Source organism: Sparus aurata, chromosome 1, assembly GCF_900880675.1.
Source record: "Sparus aurata chromosome 1, fSpaAur1.1, whole genome shotgun sequence".
Taxonomy (NCBI): domain Eukaryota; kingdom Metazoa; phylum Chordata; class Actinopteri; order Spariformes; family Sparidae; genus Sparus; species Sparus aurata.
In genome coordinates this window covers 29,486,759-29,501,410 of record NC_044187.1, presented here as the reverse complement: position 1 = coordinate 29,501,410, position 14,652 = coordinate 29,486,759, and the positions used below count along the sequence as shown (strand labels likewise).

General features: G+C 42.5%; 3 protein-coding genes across 3 annotated transcripts; 1 reads left to right on the top strand and 2 right to left on the bottom strand.

Annotated features, from left to right (window-relative positions):
- The first annotated feature begins 19 nt into the window (after positions 1–19).
- mettl26 (methyltransferase like 26) lies at positions 20–3,964 on the top strand. Its single transcript, XM_030423997.1, has 6 exons — positions 20–386; positions 652–814; positions 2,443–2,502; positions 2,632–2,699; positions 3,513–3,591; positions 3,682–3,964. Exons 1-6 carry the CDS (start codon positions 193–195, stop codon positions 3,736–3,738), a joined length of 621 nt encoding a protein of 206 aa, XP_030279857.1. The 5' UTR covers positions 20–192; the 3' UTR covers positions 3,739–3,964.
- A 771-nt stretch (positions 3,965–4,735) lies between these two features.
- Positions 4,736–8,174, bottom strand: wfikkn1 (WAP, follistatin/kazal, immunoglobulin, kunitz and netrin domain containing 1). Its single transcript, XM_030423984.1, has 2 exons — positions 7,012–8,174; positions 4,736–6,919 (listed from the first exon to the last, which is right to left on the bottom strand). Exons 1-2 carry the CDS (start codon positions 7,279–7,281, stop codon positions 5,402–5,404), a joined length of 1,788 nt encoding a protein of 595 aa, XP_030279844.1. The 5' UTR covers positions 7,282–8,174; the 3' UTR covers positions 4,736–5,401.
- Positions 8,175–8,567: 393 nt separating this feature from the next.
- LOC115590974 (ras-related protein Rab-40C-like) lies at positions 8,568–14,358 on the bottom strand. Its single transcript, XM_030432495.1, has 6 exons — positions 13,643–14,358; positions 13,480–13,540; positions 13,322–13,382; positions 13,159–13,236; positions 12,763–12,985; positions 8,568–11,307 (listed from the first exon to the last, which is right to left on the bottom strand). Exons 1-6 carry the CDS (start codon positions 13,794–13,796, stop codon positions 11,006–11,008), a joined length of 879 nt encoding a protein of 292 aa, XP_030288355.1. The 5' UTR covers positions 13,797–14,358; the 3' UTR covers positions 8,568–11,005.
- Between the last annotated feature and the right edge of the window lie 294 nt (positions 14,359–14,652).

Sequence of the window (14,652 nt, the reverse complement as noted above, 5' to 3'; positions counted from 1 at the left end):
CCCGCCCACTGTTCTCATTGGTTGCCAGGTGAGTCACATGACGTAATCCGGAAGCGGACCATTTTCAGCCGAAAAACAAAATTCGTGGGTGGTGTGGAGTTATTCAATCTGGACTGACGTTACTCAGCTGTACTGGAGTGGCTTCGCACACTGTACCGCACCACTCGGCAGTTGTACCCGGGGTTTGGCAAGATGCTGAGCGCCGCCGCCGCGGAGAGGAACAAGGAGCCCATCCTGGCGGTGCTCCGGGAGAGCGTGAACACCGGGAGACACCTGCAGGCTCTGGAGATCTCCTCCGGCACCGGGCAGCATGTCACACACTTCGCTCAGGCCCTGCGGAATATTACCTGGCAGCCCTCAGAGTATGACCGCCAGTCTCTACTCAGGTAAATATAGGTCGTGTGTACCAGTAAGTAACAGTTAACATCACCGGCGAGCCTCGGAAGCAGCTCGTACTCCTGTATTTACGCTGTCGATTCATTACTGCGTAGTAAACTTGAGGGGGGAAAAAAAGCAATGGCCACTCTCTCTCCGCCCAGGTATTACGGTAGACATGTTAATTCAACTGATGCAAGACAGGTATACTGTGCTGTGTGTTTTTTGTTGGAGGGTCCATGCATTAACAATAATGTCTTTTGTTCCCATTCTCAGTATAGAAGCGTACAGAGCTCACTACCAGCTGCACAATGTGATGCCCGCCATCCACCTGGATGCTTCTCTGCCCCATCAGTACTGGGGAGGGATCCAGCCAGAGAGCCTGGATCTGGTGGTCAACATTAACATGATCCATATTTCTCCGTTCGCTTGCACAGAGGTAGGACTGCTGAGTTGAGAGATGCTCTTATTCTCACAGTGTTGTCACTGGTCCTGCCTGACCTGAGGATATCAGGGGGCAAAATTGGATTACCAACTGGCAAAGTGTCTGGTGTGACACTTCATTTGTAGTAATTTGATAAAAGCACATGTTTTTAATGCTGTATGGACCACTTGATAGAAATTGAAATGTTTCAGGCCTCATCAGTACCTGCATCATTACCTAATCATCAGAGGGGTCCTTACATAACATCAGGAATCACTGCATTTATTTTGTTTAATATTGTTTCTACATGGGGAACAATTGCGAACAGATTCGTAATAAATGAACTCACCACAAATTAACTACTAATGAGGGGCCCATCGCTCATTTTTGTTTGGCCCCCCAAGTGGGTTAACTCCAGCCCTGATTGTAGTTTAAATATCTTGAAGAGGAAGCCCCCAATGCAGGTAGCAAGACATTTTTTAAAGTTTGCTTTAAATTTAAATAGTAAATTTACCAATTTGACACACTAAAGGTGTAGTATGTGAGATTTAAGTTGAAAGCATTCAGAAATTAACCTGACATGCCCTTCACAAAGCTCCTGTGCTGGCAGTATACACACCAAAATCCCCTCGGTTCCCCAAGCTCCCAGTCTGGACTGCTAGCTGCACGCCTTGTTGAGCTAGCGAGCTAACAGCAGATACCACGGATATTACATATTGCACCTTTCAAATGTGTTTACAGGTCCCGAGGACAACTACTGCATATTTGAATCAAAGTATTATCAAGCCTTACGTGCTGCAGGGTTTTAACTGACAAATTGTCTCCAGTGGTGTCACTCAGGAGCTAAGTTGCATTGTGGGTAATGTAGGCTCCAGGTTTTTAAAAAGGAAGAATAATGTGTGGAATAAAAACGGCGACATCTCTTGTTCTGGTAAATTAACTTTGATAATTTGTTTTCAGACTCTCCATAATGAGTCCATCATACCTACAATGCAACTTAGCCACTGAATGACATCATTGGAGGCAATTTATAAGATGAAATGAAGCTTCTTCTGTAGTCACAAAAGGCTTTATCTATATACTATTTTTTCACATATGCAGTAGTACTCCACAAGACCTGTAAACATACTTTGTTGTGGAAAATAATCAAAGTGACCCTTTCTTTAAAGAGACTTTATCTTAGTTGAACGGAGACCACTCTGGCCTGAAGTGACATGTTAACTGTCAATCCTAAAACATAACAATCAGTTAACATTAGGCATCATTGGTCATACCAGGCCAAGTAAGTCTATAACAGCAAAACCTGTGCATGTATTGAACTGAGCAAGAGTGTTTTTATTGCTTATATTTTCAACGTTTCATTTCTAAGAGCAAGACTGCGTTTTTTTATTTCAAAATGCTAATGGTCTGGCTTTAAATTTTGTATAGTGAGCGATCTATTGACTGGTCCTGTTGTTTCCATTCAGTAGAAATGCTAAAGTGTATGACCCCCAGAGTGTATACAGTATGACCTTGTTGACTCATTACCCTCTGCTCCAGCAGCCGTTTTTGACCAAGAACCAAAAGTTCTGCTGGAGTTGTGCTCACTTCTGCCACTTAGCTCCCACCACTTCATTATTAAGACATCACTATTTTTCTTCTAGGGTTTATTCAGAGGGGCTGGAGCTGTGCTGAAGCCGCAAGGTCTTCTATTTACCTACGGGGTGAGTAAAAAAAAAAAAACACTGTCATAAACATGCACGTACCACATTAATGACTTGTCATTATCAAATATCTAAATATAAAAGTGTGACTGTATAATGCTTCATAACATCTTCTGTCGTTACCCTCAGCCCTATGCAGTGAACGGGCAGATCTCACCCCAAAGTAATGTTGACTTTGACTACAGCCTAAGGCAGAGGTGAGGTGCTTGGTGTTTTATGAATCTTTTTCAGGTCTATGGAGATCTGCAAGTGCCAAACTTTAAATTGGTAGATGTAAAATATACAAATGTTAATTATTTGTATCAATTAACATAAATATTGATATATAAACATTTGTGTATGTATCTTCTAATCCATTCTTTTATTCACACATTTGTATATCTGATTATGATTTTATTATTTTATATATCTTTCGTTTATTCGTGTAACTTGCTGTAGTGAAATAAATACATCTGTTAAATGAGTCCATCAAAAACCAGATTTGTTCATTCACCATAGGCTTCAGCTCGCATCGGGACTTTTGCTGGATGAAACAGATTTAAACTACACTGTGGATAAATGATAGTATGATTAAATAAAAGACTAAATAAAATGAATGAATAAGTAGATATACAAAAGCGTGAATATGGAATTAAAAACATGCAAAAATAACAATTATATATTGAATTTGTGATTTAAGTTGTGATTGATTGATTTATTAAGGGTAGGATTCAAGCATTAAATAAAATAATTATTAGTTCAAATATTAAAGAGTTTTATTACATAATAATTATATAATGTATTAAGAATTAAATTATAGATTCACTCATGTATTCATTTATGTAAGAAGGATATTTTTTCATTATAAAAAATGTATTTAGTTTTTGCCTTTATAAGCCTCCATACTATGTTTAAAGGTAGTTAACACTGATCTGAAGTTATTCAGTGATTGCAGTCTTTTATCATCCATACAATAAATAATGCTTAAGTGAATGTGGGATACATAAACACTATGTTATTTAATGTTACAGGAATCCAGAGTGGGGACTCAGAGATATCTCCCTCCTCAGTTCTATAGCACAAAGAAATGGTTTATTCCTGGAGAAGATAGTAAGTGAACAGCTCATTTAACACAACTTTTACAAAGATTTAAACAAATCTCTTGACTAACGTATGATTTCAAATGTTTTTCTTTGCTAGATGGACATGCCAGCAAACAACAAGTGTCTTCTGTTCAGGAAGGAGAGTTTGGTGTAAAGTGTCCTGTTGTTCCAGAGCAGGATGGTCGACAAGCCTTAACTTACACTTGAAGCTCAGATACGTTGCCAAATTTTCCAGAACTGTTTAAGAATCTTTTCCCCATATTGTAACACACAATGACATGGACGGAATTTTATTAATCATAACTGAATTAACGTCATCTATTATATAATGTATTCTTCTTTATTGCACACTTGAGTAAAATTAAAAAGGCTCACTTACATGTTGTCTCCGTACTATGTTTACCTTGATATGGCCACAAATTGTTGTTTAAACTAAGTTAGCAGAAGTGCTTTGCAGTGGGAGATGTGCTCTACATTAGATGTTGAAATCAGAAATAACAACCGAAGGAAGCTTATAAGAAGAAAACTCCACTGACTACTGTAAGGAATATGATACAAAATAAACATACTAAAATAAAACAGAAAAAACACAATATAGAGGTTATATAATGCAGGTGTCTATATTTAGCATCACAAACTAGGATTTTTTAAGTTGATAAGCGTGTGTCTGCTACCCTGGCTACGGTCTTATTTTTTAGAATACAAGCTTAAAGAGGACGAGTCAAAAGAAAGAATATCTGTATTTAAACTTATTTTAAAGGAGCATCAGAACTAATGTTAAAGGTGAAGTTCAGCCAAAAATGAATGCTCAGTCATCATCTGTTCAACCCACTTGCTGATGGAAAGGAGGGTAAAGTTTCGTAGTCCATAAAACCTTTTTGGAGCTTTATAGCAAAACGGCAGTCTCCTAAACAACTGAAGTAGATGGGGTCTTGTTTTAAAACATAAAAAAAAAAAAAATGAAAAAAAAAAAAAAAAACATAAAATGGCTCCATACACCTTTTTCCGGCATAATCAAAGTGTCTGGAGATCCCTGAGATCCCAAATTGATTTGAAATTACTATTTATGGCGTGCAGGTGGTCGAGTGGTTAGAGTGCATGCCATAAACGCAGCCGACCCCGGTTCGATTCCGGCCGGAGGTCCTTTGCTGCATGTCACATCCCCCTCTCCCTCCCATATTTCCTAACTGTCTACTGCTTAATAAAGGTGTCTATGCCAAAAAAATCTTTGAGAAGAAAAAAAAATTAAAAAAAAAAAAGAAATTACTATTTACACACAAAACTTTTGTTTTAGCTGCTAAGCTTTAAGTGTTAGTGATAACCTGGTTTGATCAGTTTAGGATCTCAGGGAGACTTGGATTATGCCAAACAAGCTTTATGGAGCAACTTTGTTTTTTTGTTTCTTTTAACATTTTAAAACAAGTCCCCATCTAACTTCATTTGATTTGGAGAATGCTGCAACGCGGTTTTGATGTTAAGTTTCCAGAAATGTTTTGTCGACTACAAAACTTTACCCTGCTTTCCATCTGCATGTGGGTGTCTTTATAACTGAATTTTAATTTTTGGGAAAACTTGGCTTTTAATATACTCAACACACCTGGAATGTAGGATAACCTGTGTTGCAATGAACATATATTGTACATACAAATTAACTCATAACTTCATGAACATTAGGTATTTAACATACACACTTTGTAGATTTAAAGAGTTATTAAATATTCGCTTTTCTTGCTGCAGTTCTGATGCGTATCTTCAGTGCTAAAGGTAAAGGTGACCACAGACCATCTGTGGGCAACAGAGTCTGAGTCCCTGGACTTTTACGATTCCTTGCAGGACTTCTTATTCACAACATCACGTAGCCTCTTGAGTCTGCGTTCAGTTATGGCTCTGACATAGCTGTCCGACTGGATGATGGCCATGCCGTCCTGCACCACACCCATCACCAGTAAAGGGTTTTCCTCCATAGTGATGTTTGGACAGGGACAGCTCCAGTCTATTTTGGCGATAGTCACCTCTAGGTGTTTGGTATTAAAGAAAGTCAAGCCCATCTTTTCATCTCTCAGGACCTCCTCCAGGCTAAAATGGGCTAACCCAGAGTCCAGATCCTCCACCAGCTCTGTCAGCCGCCCCACAATAGCAAAGTCACTCCGGCATAAGCTGGGCACCATTTTCGCCTTCACCCGACAGGTCTTACAAGGTTTTCTTTTGGGTTGTGGGCAGTTCGCCTCACACTCCTTCTTGGTGTGGAAGCTGTTGGCGTTCCCATGGCAGCCACCGTAGGCAAAGGCTTGGCACTGCTTCATGACAGAATTCCAGGCCCAACGTGGCTCCCAAGTCTTGCAGGGGCCCTGGACAGCCGGCAGAGCGCAGATCCCCATCCCCTCTCTCTGACAGGAGGCCTTGCACTCCTCATAAGTCTCAAATCGATTGCGGCTGTCGTCACATCCACCATTGCTGAAGGCCATGCAGGAGCCCAGCTTGCTGTCGTAATACCAGTCTACGTGACGCTCGCCACTGCACACTCTCTGGTCCACCTCAGCCAGGCAGTCTGCTGGTGAGAATGGCCGCCCCATGGGCATCTCAGGATCTTCAGAGAAGTCATCGCCGGCCCGGCGGATGACTGACAGAGGGTAGTCCGCTTGAAGAACTCCAACTGAATTCCGTGCAATGCAGGTGTAGATACCTGTATCCCACACCTGGGCATTGTAAATGACAAGCTGACCGATGTTGGTGATAACCACGTTGCCGTACATCTGGTCCGGCCTCATGACCAGGCGTTCCCGCCGCTCACTCTGTTTCTCCCACGTCACATCAGGTCTGGGGACTCCAATAACGTCACAGTGGAAGTTAATGGTGCCTCCCACATATATGGACTGGTGGCGTGGGTTGGAGTAAAGAGTGGGGGGCATTGGGTCCTCCTGGGAGGAAGTGGGGGTGGGGTTGGCTGTAGTGTCCTGAGGCAGCGGGCTGGTGGGGGGCCCCGCCAGGTAGAAGCGACAGGTGACCACAGTTAGCGTCACCCCACGGATGCAGGCTTCTCCGTCCATGTAGCAGCGGTTGAAGTAGGTGAGGCCATCTGAGGCACAGGTGAAGTTAGGCTCTTTCTCACACCGGTCCTGGCACTTGCAGATGGGCTGTCCATCCCAGATGTCACAGATCGCCCCCTGCTGGCTGCAGATAAATCCCTCACAGGTAGGGATGGAGGCGGGGGCATCACCTTCTTTTCCTCCACCCTGTCCATCTGGCTGGGCAGGGGTGCCATCAGAGAAACGTGCAGCCACACAGCTGTTGAGGCCACACACGTTGGTGCAGCATTTCTCAAAGTCAGCGCAGTCCTGCACAGACACAACACACACAGGTCACTCATAATGACAACGTAAACGAGGAAAAACACAAAATGAACATAGGATAACGTAAAGAACTCCACCTCATCGACGTTGCATTCCCTCTCGCAGGTGCTTTGCGCATCAACCCACAGATTGGAGTTCAGCTTGTTGGGACAAAATCCTTCGTGTTTGACTTTGGATCCTGCCACGCTCGCACACAAAGAAAGTTCTGGTACTTCGCAAACCAAGAGCACCAACAAATACGCACGTATCCATCCTAATAGTGGCTTATTTGAGCTCGGTGCATTGTGCCAACTTTGATCCTTTATACATCTGTTCTCCAAAAGTTTTGGACAGATTTTATACATCATTGCTCCTTTGCACCGAGTATATCCATACCTCCTTTAGGTCTTCAAATAAAAAAAAAAAAATACGTGTTAGGTCGATTTTGTTTCTTTAAAGGTGGTCTCCGGTTTTGTGCGCAAGCATTGTGGAAGTCAGTTCGCCGTGCGCCAAAAGAAGAGTTCCTAAAGATCAATACGGGCTCCCAAAAGCTGAAATGACGCAAAATATATCCCACAAAGCTCGTTCAAAAATGCATCAAGTATCCGCCTTGATAATCAAAATAAAACTCGCAACAAAAGGGGCAAACTCATTCAAGGTCCCCGAACAGCGAAATCGGCGAACGAAGCTACACAATGAGCGAGAAAGACGCAACATCAGCCTTTCAGAGTGTGAATGGAGGTGGAAAGGGCAGCCCCTCTGACCGCCCCCATGGTCGTCCGGTGTCTGAAACTCTTATGAAGCAGCACCATGCGCTAAGCAACTGGACAAACATTGTAAAAACATCAAAGAAACGGTGGAGCCTTGGTGACAAGCTGTCCCAACAACCGTGCGCACGGAGCCACACATTCCGGTGAGAAATCCAGCGTTAAATGAGTCCAGACAGAATTTACAGCGGTGTCATTCATAAATAAGGTGATGAGCTGTTTTCTCGTCAGTGAGAAGTTGTTTGCTGTGAGTTATAGACGGTCATCATGCGCCACGGCGAAGCGCTCCCAGAAGTTTTACGCAAGCACGGGCGCGAGCAGATTTGAGTTTGCTTGCACAGATCACCGAGCAAACTGTTCACAGAGTCTCCCGGAGAGCGAGGCGGGGAGCGTGAAACCCAAACACGGGGCGTGTCGCGTCACGTCTTGCAAAACATGTTGTTTACGTCCCGCTTGTCTAGACGTCGGTCAATTTAGCGCCGTCCCTCATTCACACGGAGCTCAGAGATGCCACGGTCAGGTGGGAAGGCGTAAAGCGCCGCGTTTTCAATAGCGTGCGTCTTCATCTTTGTCCCGGCGCGGCTCCGAGGCGATGAGAAGCAGCACCCCTCATCTTTTCATGGAGGGTGACCCCGCAACCTTTCGCTGACTTTTGACCGCGCTGCATTCATGCGCCAAGGAGATGTGCCCGGTTTTCCAAAAGCTGGCCAATACCGAGAGAGGAGCTAATCAATTCAGCAGCACCCTCCCCCCACCCGGTTTTATTGCGCCCAGGCACCGGCGGCCCCGGACTGGACAAAGGCTACAGAAAATATTCCCACACTGACCTTGATACATGTTTGAATGAAATAAATAAATAAATTTAAAAAAATCATTGCAAAGCAGTCTTGTAGTTTTAACCCTTTATTTTGATGGGTGATTGTTTTTAATGGAGACAAATCAGAGTTAATCCCTCATCCAAAAACCTTTAGACACACAGCAACAATCAGTGTCAAACGTTTACACATAGTGCTTCTTTAAATATTCTGTTGTGCTGCTTTCAAAACACCACAGGAAACAGGCGCCAGTACAAAACACGCACCACTTTCCTTCTGCCCCGGATGAGCTTATTCTCACAGACACACAGGCACGGGTGATGTTCAAGCTGCACTGTGAGGTTTTGAAAGAATTTCATTCAGAACAGGGTGATCTTTTTTTGACTTAAACAAATTCACTTGGTTTTCATAACCACATAAACTGAATAAACAAACTGACCTTAAAGGACAACACAATTTCATTCTGTTATACTTTGTTTATACGTGGCAGACCCTGCCACCTTTCTAGCTTCAAACAGTGTTCCGGGGACCTTATTTCCCTCTGAGAACAGCTTGTTTATTCAGTTATGGAAAAGACAAATATTTCTGTGTTTGTATTATTACCTCGTCGGTATTGTTAATATTAAAATTATGAGTTTGAACTTCTCCCAACACGACACATTGCCCCCCTTAAAGTGGAAAAACAGCACATTCATCAGAGGTGGAAAGAAAACTGAGAATTCATATCGAAAGAAACTTTTTTTGTCGAGATTATTCAATCATTTAAAAAACCCATATCGTGAGTTAGCTTTGCTTAAAAAAAAAACAAGACTTTCTGTGTCCTTTCTGGAGTCTCCGCGTTCATCTGACACCCTTCTTAACACGCATTCTGAAGAAAGTTGATTTAACTTAAGCAGCAAAAGTACAAATCCTCAAGACAAGAAGCAACCCACAATAAAAATATCACAGTAGCAGATATGACTTTCCACCTCTGATTCTTACAGCCCCACATATTAACCACCACATGGCCACAGAAAGGTAGCGGATGAATATTGTTTTACATTCATAAGTACATAACATATACATAAAAATATCCAAAAAAGGCATTCAAATAAAAATATTCCACTGAGGTTACAAATTCCTGTTAAGAACAGAGTCTCTATTGCAGCACATTCTGAGGGCGGACCGCCGTGTTTGTACAAGGTTTGCCCATCAGCACCATCTCCGAATTGCACCAAAAGTTAATAGAATTAAATCGATCACGCTGTCGTCGGGGGTTTAAATCGGTCAAAGCCATGAATCAACTGATATTAAATTAGAGGCAAGAGAAAAGAAAAAAAAAAAAATGGGCCGAGAAAGTCAACAGATGTTCAAAGCGTTGACTGATGGAGATGGAGGGGGAATTCATTTGGGATGGAATTTAGGGGCACCGCAGGAAGTCTTTGAAACCAGACAACTTGGCTCGACTGCGCTGGTCAGTTTCACGGATTAAGTAGCGCTAGGCCAACATGGTTCATCAAAGGATAACTCTTGTGACTTTTCCTCAAGTCAATTACTACTGTGTCTAGGGCTGCAACTATTGATTGTTTTCATTTTAAACTTTTCCACGATTACTCATTTAGTCTAAAAAATGTCAAAAGAGAAAAAATTGGATACTCGTTCAAATTTCCCAAAGTGACATCTTCAAATTGTTTCTTTTGTCCGACTAAATCTGAAGACTCTTCGTTTGCTCTTAGAAATGACAAAGAAAAAGCAGCAAATCCTCACGTTTCAGACACTGCAGCCGGCAAAGTTTTGACTTTTCTTTTGCTTGAAAAATGACTGAAACGATTCATACATTATCAAACTAGCTGACTAATCTTTGCAGCTCCATCTGTCTGGTGAGCTAGCCCCGCTCTTCTCTTGCAATTCAATTCAAGCCGATCTTATTCAACACATAATTCATTTTGAGTTTTTAATAAGCCGCTCAGCACCCTGGAGGCGGCAATCAGAATTTTTCTACGGCAGACGAGGGGCATAAGACACAGAAATAAGCAGGTCTCCCGAAACATTCAAGACAAAACGAGCAGAAGAAGCACTTCTCCAGGCTCGATCACCAAACACAGACAAAAACAACTAGCACATACAGAATATTTACAACTTCCAGTCCAACTTTAAATACAATAAACAATCCTTTTCCACATAAAAGATAGATAATGTCCCTCCACTCATTTGTAGTGTTAACAGGCGAGTGATAATCCTTGATTCACATCTGTTGGTCCCAGGGAAACCTTGTTCCACTTGATCACAGTGAGCCTCTGCGGCAAAGAGAACGGGTACACGGATATCCACAAGATGGCACCAGCAAGCGCAAAGAGAACAGACACCAAACCAACCATTCAACACGGTTCCCAAAGGTCAATGTGAGTTCACTGCTGTATCTGTTCCTGGTAGCTCTCCTTGCTCTTCTGTGCCCCCACGTGACCTCTTGGGAGCAACAACAACTTTAACACTGTGGCCCCTTTGGAGGCAGCCAGTGGTCCGCTCCTTCACTATGAGATCTTACAGTTCCCCTTAGAGGACGCCGACGAGGTCTTTGGAGGGCTCTGCGGAGGCCTGAAGGACTTTGAGCGTTTGAGGCTGTTGGCTTTGCTGCCGCCGCTGCCTCCGCCCGCCGCTGCGCTGTTGGCCACAGAGTACGAGCGTCCGTGCATCATGACTGCGTTCATGCCGTTGGCCATAGAGAAAGACTTGAGGTGGGACTTGATGGCCACGGGGAGGGGCAGCTTGTCGATGAGGTGCACTGGTGTGCAGGAGACAATCGATCGGCAGCACAGATCTTGGAGGCTGAAGACTGCGGAACAAGAAAAGGGAACGAGGATGTTAAGGCAGGATGTCACGTCAGATACATCTCCAATGCTCTTCGATGCATCTGTTCAGTTTGTCCTTATACTGTATTACTTGGACGTCACAAAAAGTGGCGATTAAGCTGACTCTGTCTCTAGCTGGATAAAGATGTTCACCCATTGCTTAAACTATATATTCTGTGTTTGTTTCATGCTGAATCACTGTAACTGTAGCGTTTAGTGTTAAAAACATTCGAAAATTAGCTTAAAATCATCAAGTTTCATCAAAACTTGATGAAATAACAGTTTTTAAGTCATGTGAAAGACTGCTATGAATTATGTTCCAGAGAAATCTTCTGAAGTTAGCATGCCTTTCCCCCTGTGTCTTAAGCTTCTGTGCTCGTGCTGTAAACACCAACACTCACCTGGTCGTCTATCACACTATATGGCTAATTGAGCTAATAAGCTAAGAGTCATAGCTGCAAAATGAGAAGACAATTAGCAGAACTTAGCAGTTACTCTGATCATATGCTGCCGCTATTTGTTGGGAGTATGAATTCAATAAGTGACAAATGATTACATATTCCACCTTTATATATATATAAAACTTGATAGTTTGACCCATCTTAAGTTTCAGCTGGGATAATTTTATGTACAGTGGACTAATAGCTGCTTTCAAGTAAACCCAAGCTGTTATTTTCTTAAATCGGTGGCCCAACAGCTAGATTACCTCTCTAGCCTAACATTAGTGGAAGTGTTGTCATTATAAAAGCATCAAACGTGCATTTTAGATGAATCAGATATATACACCTTGAAATTACATCATGAAAAGGGACAAGTGAATTGTATATATAGGTCCTCTTTGTAAGAAAAGTGAGTCTCATTCCCCATTCGTCAAACACTGACTCATTGGGAAGGCAGCCAGCCCAACCTACAGTCCCAACGTGTCAGTATTTGACGAGTTGGAAATAAGACTCAAACTTTTTTTTTCTTCTTAAAAGTGAAGACATCACTTTGGACTTTGGAAAATGGTAATAAGCATTTTTTACAATCTTTGGACATTTTATAGATCCAAATATAAACCGTGAAAATATTCATTGATGAAAATGATCACAAATAAAAATAACTGCGGCAATCCAGATGGACTAGAACTAGAGGTGAGCAAAATTGCATGAGAGTTAACCACTGAGAAACCTTGAAATTGTGATGAGCATTAGTCACGAGAGCATATTTTTTTTATCATAAAATATTAAATGATTAATCAGTTAAACTTTTTTTTTTTTTAATTAATCAACAAATGAATCGCTAATGAAAATAATTGTTAGTTGCAGCCCTTGAAAAAAACCTAAATGTTATGAAACTTTCTGCCAAAATGCTTTGTCATACATGAGGACATAAACCGACTTAAAACATACACTCCCGCTCTGACAGAATTAATATGTAGGAATGATAAACCAGCTCACCTCGGTTGGGCCTCCAGAACTTCTCCATCCCGTGCCTCATCAGCACAATGCGCGAAAGTTCAGTGAAGGATTCGATGACGTTGAAGTTGCACAGCGGGCTGACCTCAAAGAAAGTCATGCTGTTCTTGTCCGCGTAAGCCCTCGCCTGCTCCGTGGGCACCTGCCGCTTGAAAGCCAGGTGAAGTCGGTTGCCCACCAGAATCCTGGGTACACCTGGGGCATGCTGATGGAAACAAACCACATTGTTGATTTCTAATAGCTGTTCTGCATCTCTTGTTCTAAACTGTGCTGACTAACAGATATTTGGCATTTCTCCGTGATGGAAGGAGACACAGAATATACACCCACTTCCCATGAATGTCCTGTATTTCTTTGTAAACCAGATTAACAGATTACCTCATCGATTTCCCGGATCCAGCGGTCAATGCCGTCAAACGACCAGCTGTTCGTGATATCATACACTAGCAAGATGCCCTGTGGAATGAAAACCAACCGTGTTGACACGTACACACAGCAGCACAAAAATGAAGAAGTTCAGAATTGATCTCAAAGTCCTCACCTGTGCTCCACGAGAGTAAGACCTGAAGATGGTGCAGAACCTGCCTTGCCCTGATGTGTCCCTGTTGAAGACACACACGTAAGCATGTAGGTCGACCAGCATGCTGTTGGTTTGATCATGGCCACAGCCACAAATAATTATTGCCAAAAATCGCTTACCATAATTCTAATTTCACCCTTCTCCCATCCAGCAGAATTGTGGTGGTCTTGTAATCGATCCCTGAGATCACACCCACAATACACACACAGTTACTTAACGTTCGTCATTATAGGGTTGTCAATTAATTACAATATCTGATGGAAAGCAGAGACAGTTACTCACCACTGCTGTAGGCATAAGGAGATTCTACCGATCCGTCCTGCAAACTGTCCAAGATTTCTCCCTTTCCGACATCGCTGTCTCCCACCAAAAGAAATTTTAAGAGATAATCGTAACTCTTGACAGGACTACTCTGGGTCCCCATCATCCCACGCATTGGATCCGGTTCACAGAGAGCTTTCCAAGCTCGCCAGACGTCCGCAACTCGGGGCAAGGGACAAACCAGACGGTCCCCAGTAGTGGTAGCTGAAGGTAGGCGACGTTTGCTAACCCAGCTAGCTGGATCACTGCCCACGATTCACATTAACACTGTCCTCCGTAACTTCTAACACCTAAATCATCTCCTGTGTCGAGTGGACTGCGTCAAACAGATCCTTTTAGTGAACGTGTGCACTGGCGGCTTGGCCCAAACGCCGTCGATGTCACGTTACTGTTCACGTTAATAATCAAAACAACCTTAACTAGTGAGCTGTTAGCTTGTTAGCTAGCTAGCTACCACAAACAATAACGCATTCTAGCACAGACGGAGGATACACGGCAGGAAAGCGGCCGTTTAGTCCAACATGAAACGATACTCTACCGAGTCGAATACGATTGTTGCACTTTGTTCAGACAGAAGAAAACCAACGAGGGATATTCAGCTTCTGGGCACAACGTCTAGCCAAGTACACTCTGACTGTGTTGGAACTTCCTGGTCTGGACGTCATTGGCTGCGTCACATCCGGGTACGATTTGAAAAAATAAAATATTGTTTCGCAAATTATTGTTAATTCACTTATTTTACTTTAGATATCCATCGGCCCAGGTTTCCAATATCCAAATTATTTTAATATTTTGACTTAGAGTTACATCTACACTCTGAGCCTAATAACTTGCCTCCCAGGAAACGTGTAAGTGTATAAAAATAAACCTGTTTCTGAAATCATTTTTCAAGTTTTTTGGAATATAACTATGCTTCTTGCAGTCCTTCATTTTTTAAATTATATTGTAATTCTATGTCCGGATTTAATTTA

Coding starts and splice junctions, on each gene's coding strand:
- wfikkn1 (XM_030423984.1), bottom strand. CDS start 7,281: ATGATGTATAAAATCTGTCCAAAACTTTTGGAGAACAGATGTATAAAG. Junction 6,920..7,011: donor GGGAATGCAACGTCGATGAG/GTGGAGTTCTTT, acceptor GTGTCTGTGCAG/GACTGCGCTGACTTTGAGAA.
- mettl26 (XM_030423997.1), top strand. CDS start 193: ATGCTGAGCGCCGCCGCCGCGGAGAGGAACAAGGAGCCCATCCTGGCG. Junction 2,503..2,631: donor GTCTTCTATTTACCTACGGG/GTGAGTAAAAAA, acceptor CGTTACCCTCAG/CCCTATGCAGTGAACGGGCA. Junction 2,700..3,512: donor GACTACAGCCTAAGGCAGAG/GTGAGGTGCTTG, acceptor TTAATGTTACAG/GAATCCAGAGTGGGGACTCA.
- LOC115590974 (XM_030432495.1), bottom strand. CDS start 13,796: ATGCGTGGGATGATGGGGACCCAGAGTAGTCCTGTCAAGAGTTACGAT. Junction 13,541..13,642: donor TCCTTATGCCTACAGCAGTG/GTGAGTAACTGT, acceptor GTGTGATCTCAG/GGATCGATTACAAGACCACC. Junction 13,237..13,321: donor CTTACTCTCGTGGAGCACAG/GTGAGGACTTTG, acceptor TTCATTCCACAG/GGCATCTTGCTAGTGTATGA.